This window comes from Gekko japonicus, unplaced genomic scaffold (assembly GCF_001447785.1).
Source record: "Gekko japonicus isolate JY-2015 unplaced genomic scaffold, Gekko_japonicus_V1.1 scaffold1515, whole genome shotgun sequence".
In the NCBI taxonomy this organism is placed as follows: Eukaryota; Metazoa; Chordata; class Lepidosauria; order Squamata; family Gekkonidae; genus Gekko; species Gekko japonicus.
This window is the reverse complement of record NW_015166465.1, coordinates 404391-410479: the sequence shown is the minus strand read 5'-3', so window position 1 is coordinate 410479 and position 6089 is coordinate 404391. Positions and strand designations below refer to the sequence as shown.

At 47.4% G+C, this 6089-nt stretch overlaps 2 protein-coding genes across 2 annotated transcripts in view; both read left to right on the top strand.

The window, feature by feature from the left end:
• ACTR10 (actin-related protein 10 homolog (S. cerevisiae)) overlaps nucleotides 1–5868 on the top strand; it is a 27769-nt gene extending 21901 nt beyond the window's left edge. The window contains exons 12-13 of the mRNA XM_015412095.1: nucleotides 2228–2429; nucleotides 5343–5868. Of these exons, the coding sequence (XP_015267581.1) occupies nucleotides 2228–2429; nucleotides 5343–5524 (384 nt within the window). The 3' untranslated portion in view covers nucleotides 5525–5868. The remainder of the gene's footprint in view (nucleotides 1–2227; nucleotides 2430–5342) is intronic.
• TBPL2 (TATA-box binding protein like 2) overlaps nucleotides 5603–6089 on the top strand; it is a 25010-nt gene continuing 24523 nt past the window's right edge. The window contains exon 1 of the mRNA XM_015412093.1: nucleotides 5603–5695. Within this exon, the coding sequence (XP_015267579.1) occupies nucleotides 5603–5695 (93 nt within the window). The remainder of the gene's footprint in view (nucleotides 5696–6089) is intronic.

The following is a 6089-nucleotide window of genomic DNA, read 5'->3' as shown; positions in this document are numbered from 1 at the left end:
CCCTACACGGCCAGGAAAATGCCGATCGCCACTTTGGGGTCAGGAACAGTGTTCCCTCTAAGCTGAGTGAGTGTGAGCCGGCTCACAGTTCTTTAGCCTCCGGCTCACACATTTTTGTCTTCGCTCAGGAAGGAGGGCTCCAGAGCAAACGAATTTATGCAGCAGCCAAATCGCTCGCTCACAACGTTCGTGCCAGAAGCTCACCAAGTAGAATTTTTGCTCACGAGACTCCACAGCTTAGAGGGAGCATTGGGCAGGAAGCCGTTTTTCTCCAGGCCAGTTTGGCCGTGGATCCTGGAGGGTTTGTTTGTTTGTTTTGTCCTCTTCCGGGCATAGAGCAGGGATCATTAGGGGTGTGGGGGGGGAGGTATTGTGAATTTCCTGCCTTGCGCAGGGGGTTGGACTAGATACAACGATTCTGTGATTCTTTGATTCTATATATCTGTGGTGTGGCCTCATTTAGAATGCTGCGTACAGTCCTGGTCATCATGTATCAAAAAGGACATGGCAGAGCTGGAAGAAGTACAGAGGAGTGCAACCAAGATGGTTGGGGGGGAGGGTTGGAGCCCCTTCCCTAGGAGGAAAGGCTGAAGAGTCCGGGACTTTTCAGTTTAGAAAAGAGACAACTGAGGGAGGAGCATAGTAGAAGTTTATAAAATTGCACATGGGGTGGAGAACAGTGGGCAGAGAGAATTTTTTTCATCCTCCTCCCAGAATACTGGAACTCGAGGGCATCTCATGAAGCTTATGGGCAGTAGGTTCAGGACAGACGAAAGGAAATACCACTTTACACCGAGAGCGATTAAAATGTGGAATTCGCTGCCAAAATAGATAGCAGTGACCACAGGAATAAACCGTTTTCAAAGGGGAATAGACAGATTTGTGGAGGATAAGTCCATCAACGGACACTAGCCATGGGGACTGAGGAAAACCTCCACATTCAGAGACAATCAGCTTCTGAATCCCAGGACCAGGAGGTGTGGTCTACTCAGACTGGCAGTGGCTCTCCAGGGTCTCTGGCACAGGTCTTCCACCCCACCTCCTACCTGATCCTTTTTTCTGGAGATGCCAGGGATTGAACCTGGGGCCTTCTGCTCCCCGTTTGGTGTAGTGGTTAAGTGCGCGGACTCTAATCTGGGAGAACCGTGTTTGATCCCCCACTCCTCCACTTGCACCTGGCTGGATGACCTTGGGCAAGCCGTAGCTCTGATAAGAGCTGTACTTGAAAAAGAGCCGTTTCTGTCAAGAGCTCTCTCAGCCCCACCTACCTCACAGGGTGTCTGCTGTGGGGAGGGGAAGGGAAAGGAGTTTGTGAGCCGCTCTGAGACACCTTTGGGTAGTGAAGGACGGGGTATAAATCCAATCTCCTCTTCTTCTTTTACCTCACAAGGGTGTCTGTTGTGGGGAGGGGAAGGGAAAGGAGTTTGTGAGCCGCTCTGAGACACCTTTGGGTAGTGAAATAAATCCAGTCTCTTCTTCTTCTTCTTTTACCTCACAGGGTGCCTGTTGTGGGGAGGGGAAGGGAAAGGAGTTTGTAAGCCACTCTGAGACTCCTTTGGGTAGTGAAGGGCGGGGTATAAATCCAATCTCTTCTCCTCTTCTTCTTCTCCTGCATGTCAAGCAGATGATCTGCCATTGAGCCACAGCCCCTAAACAACTCTTGCTATTTTCATTTTCAGTTCAGTTTAAGGTGCTCGGTCCAGAGGGAATGGAGTTCCCCCCAAAAAAAACACACACACCCATCTCTCTGCAGTCCATTTCTACCTTCCTGCCATGCTTTTCTGGGAACCCTCCGGAAGGACTTGAGGGGGGAAGTCAGCAAAAATGACCCACCTGAAGAAGTAGAAGCGCAGAACTAGAAATTAAAAATACACTCAGTACTATGGATACAGCGGTCACGAGACAATGTTAACAATTCTGTACTTATACATCCAAAGATTTAAACATGGACACACAAATCTCCAAAGTAGTCTCTTATCAATTGGCATTCACAATTCACAGATAACGTCACTGTCAATGCACACAACATTTATTTATTTATTCACCCTCTCCCCCCCCCTGCTGCTAATTATCTGCACCTGTCGTCCCTATTAAAGAGCCCAACTTCTGGTGTTACAACTTCCCTTTCCGCGCACACAGTCTGTGGGTCTCGCAGCGATCACGCATCCTGGCCCACTGTATAACCGACTGGTCTCACTCGGCTTTCTCTCCCTTCTCTTCCCGCCAGTGTCCCATAGACACCAGGAAGCAGCTCGCCGAGAACCTGGTGGTGATCGGGGGCACCGCCATGCTGCCCGGCTTCCTGCACCGGTTGATGGCGGAGATCAGGTACCTGGTGGAGAAACCCAAGTACAAGGAGACGCTGGCTACCAAGGCTTTCCGGGTGCACAACCCGCCCGCCAAGCCCAACTGCGTGGCGTGGCTGGGAGGTGAGTCTGCAACGGCCGCAAAGGAAATCGGGGGGGGGGAGGACTCGGGGGTCCGGGTGCTCTTCTCTGCCCCCGCCCCCGTTATTCCTTCCATTGGAAATGTGTGTCGCCTTTTTTCCCCTGACGTCCAAAGCCACAAACACCCAGTCAGATTAAAAAAATACAAAAAGCAGGAAGTAAAAGCGTTGCTAATTACAAGCAGCCAGATTGGCAGCGCCGTAGTATTGGGAATTGTGAAAACCCGATGTGTCCTGCAGGAATTATTTCGAGTTAAGGGCTCAGTCTGGTAGCCCCATTTGACAGTGTGGGGGCCACCACCAAGAAGGCAGATTCTAGTCCGGTAGCATCTTTAGGAAGGACCTTATTTACTCTTGAAAAGTGTTCGGAAGCTGCAGCTAGTGTGGAATGCTGTGGATAGACAGCTGGTCAAGGCCAGCTATCGGGAGCATGTGACTCTTGCACTGGCTACCGATCCACTCGTGAGCCCAATTCGAGGTGTTGGTGTTGATCTGTCAAGCCCTACGGGACTTGGGAGGAGGGTATCTGAAGGACCGTCTTCTCCCAAATGTTCCTGACCCGGAATTAAAATCACAGGGAGGGGTGTGGCGTGCTCGCTTATAGGGGAAACGGTTTTACCTTTAAACACTCTCTGTGTATATAAACTTGGTAGTTTTCTGCTGCCACCAGGAATTAAAAATTCCAATTCTCTCTCTCTTTTGGTAGTATGACCTAGGGTTTGGGCACTTCAGAGGACTATGTGGCCCTGAGGAAGTACTGTACTGATTTCTGGAATAAGTTTAAGCAAAAATTGATTTATTTAATAAAGAACAAAATAAGTTTCTGGTTATTTTGAACAGTTGCTGACGAAAGGAACTTGTAAATATAACTGTCAAAGCTTGGTGCTACAAACAGTCTCCCAAACTCCAATCTGACAGGCTTATAGTTGCAGTATGATCTCTCTCTATCTCATATATATAGTTATAGATATAGCCACATAGGCTAGTCTCTTTGTTTTGTTCACACAGAATGGAATCAACTCTCTTAGTCACACAGACTAAACTGTTGGTCTTATTCACATAGAATTAGAGTCAAAATCCCATAGTCACACAGACTATGCTCACTCTTCTAACTTCACACAGAGAATCCTTCATAACTCTCAGAGTCACACAGACTCTCTTTAAAACTCTTCCATACTTGTCTCTCCCATATCACAGAATCACCTCATAAACACACACACAGAATCCTCTCAGACACCCCTCCTCCCACACTCTCAGTCAGCAGCCAATCAAATCACACTTGTCACCCTCTATCACTGTTCTCGTATTACTGAATTCAAACTAAATATTTAAAGGAACACACACACACCAAAACATGGAATCATTACAAGGGGCCCTCCTGGCTTCTTATCAGTCAAGTGAGCTCGTTTGGTGGGTGCCCAAGAGCAGGCCTTTTCAGTGGTAGCCCCACGGTTATGGAGCAACCTCCCCATAGAGGTGTGCCTGGCCTTCCCAGTTTCAATCTTTAGGAAGCAGCTGAAGATAGTTTTATTTAGAACACATTTCATTAAAATAGTCCTAAATTATTTGTTTTACATATTTTATTTATGTTGTAGGCCCCCTCGAGCCCCATAAGGGAGAAAGGCAGCTAACAAATGTCTTAAAATAAATTTCCAGGGTATCAGCTTTGAAGAGTCAGCCCCCTTCATCAGATGCAAGTAGGAAGGGACAAAAGGAGCTTTGACTCTCGATATACCTTCGAAATCTTGTTGGTCTTTAATACACTATGGGACTTGAATCTTGCTCTCCTGCAGACCAGCATTGCTACCCACCCGAATCTATCTTTTAGTGAACCTTGTTCTGTCCTGCTGGTTTCTCACACGCTGGCCCCCCACCAGAGCCTTGTTCACTTACAAATGCACATCTCAGCAATAAAGTAGAACATTAAAGAACCAGGAATGATGAGGTTTTTACTGTTAAAGAACCAGGAATGATGAGGTTTTTACTGTTAAAGAACCAGGAATGATGAGGTTTTTACTGTTAAAGAAACCAGGAATGATACGTTTTTGCTCTTAAAGAGTCAGGAGTGGTTTTATTTATTTATAGTAATTATAGCCTGCCCTTCCCACAAGCGGGCTCAGGGTGGGTAACAACATAAGAGCAGTACAATAAATATAACTGAAATATTAAAACATAATAGCGTAATATTAAAATTGGTGGTCACAGCCCAATGACAGAAACTGGCTGTGGTTTTTGCTCTTAAAGAGCCAGGAATGATAGTGGGTTTTTGCTCTTAAAGAGCCAGGAATGATAGCAGGTTTTTGCTTTTAAAGAGCCAGGAATGATAGCGGGTTTTTGCTCTTAAAAAGCGAGGAATGATAGCGGGTTTTTGCTCTTAAAGAGCGAGGAATGTTAGCGGGTTTTGCTCTTAAAGAGTGCAGAATGATAGCGGGTTTTGCTCTTAAAGAGCGAGGAATGATAGTGGGTTTTTGCTCTTAAAGAGCGAGGAATTATCACGTTTTTTTGCTCTTAAAGAGCGAGGAATTATCACGTTTTTTTGCTCTTAAAGAGCGAGGAATGTTAGCGGGTTTTTGCTCTTAAAGAGCGAGGAATGATCGTGGGTTTTTGCTCTTAAAGAGCGAGGAATGATAGTGGGTTTTTGCTCTTAAAGAGCGAGGAATAGCGGGGTTTTGCTCTTAAAGAGCGAGGAATGATAGCGGGTTTTTGCTCTTAAAGAGCGAGGAATGTTAGTGGGTTTTGCTCTTAAAGAGTGCAGAATGATAGTGGGTTTTGCTCTTAAAGAGCGAGGAATGATAGCGGGTTTTTGCTCTTAAAAAGTGAGGAATGATAGCGGTTTTTGCTCTCAGACCCAGGAACGATAAGGTTTTTACTCTTGTATACGTGTGAAACTCTGCAGGGGCCATTTTCGGAGCCCTCCAGGATATCCTCGGGAGCCGTTCGGTGTCGAAGGAGTACTACAACCAGACCGGCCGCATCCCCGACTGGTGCTGCCTCAATAACCCTCCTCTGGAAATGATGTTCGATGTCGGGAAGACGCCACCTCCGCTGATGAAAAGAGCCTTTTCCACTGAGAAATAGGGATCCGGCCGAGACGGGACCCCTGCTCATTTGGCACTTCCCCTCCCCCACTCCTTTCCTGCGGTACCGGTGACTGTGATGGAGCAGAAAGCGGAGTGTCCACCCAAGCGGTACCACAACCGGCCATGCCCCTTCCGCCTGCCGAAACCAGCACCGGTGATCTATTTATGGGTACAGATCGCAAGAGAGGTGCCCCCGGGCCCTCCACCTTTCTGTATTATTTAACGTCCTTTAGACATTGGGGGGGTGGGGGGGGGGGATATGAAGAGAACTGCTTAGAACCTGTACTTGCACGCGTAACGTTCTTTCAGTGCTATCTTTATTTCGTATTTGTAGATGGCTGAAATGTTTAAAAAGTGGCAGGGGAGCCCTGCCGTAACAAGTTGTGTGTGTGTGTTTGTTTCCTGGACATCTGCAAAACGGCTTCCTGCCTTGGTTATTGCGGAGGTGACATCTCTTTTGGGGTGCGGGGGGGGCTCACATGTGTTGCCTTCTGCTTGCTCTTCCTTCAAGAATCATAGAGTTGGAAGGGACCTCCAGGGTCATCTAGTCCAACCCCCCCCCC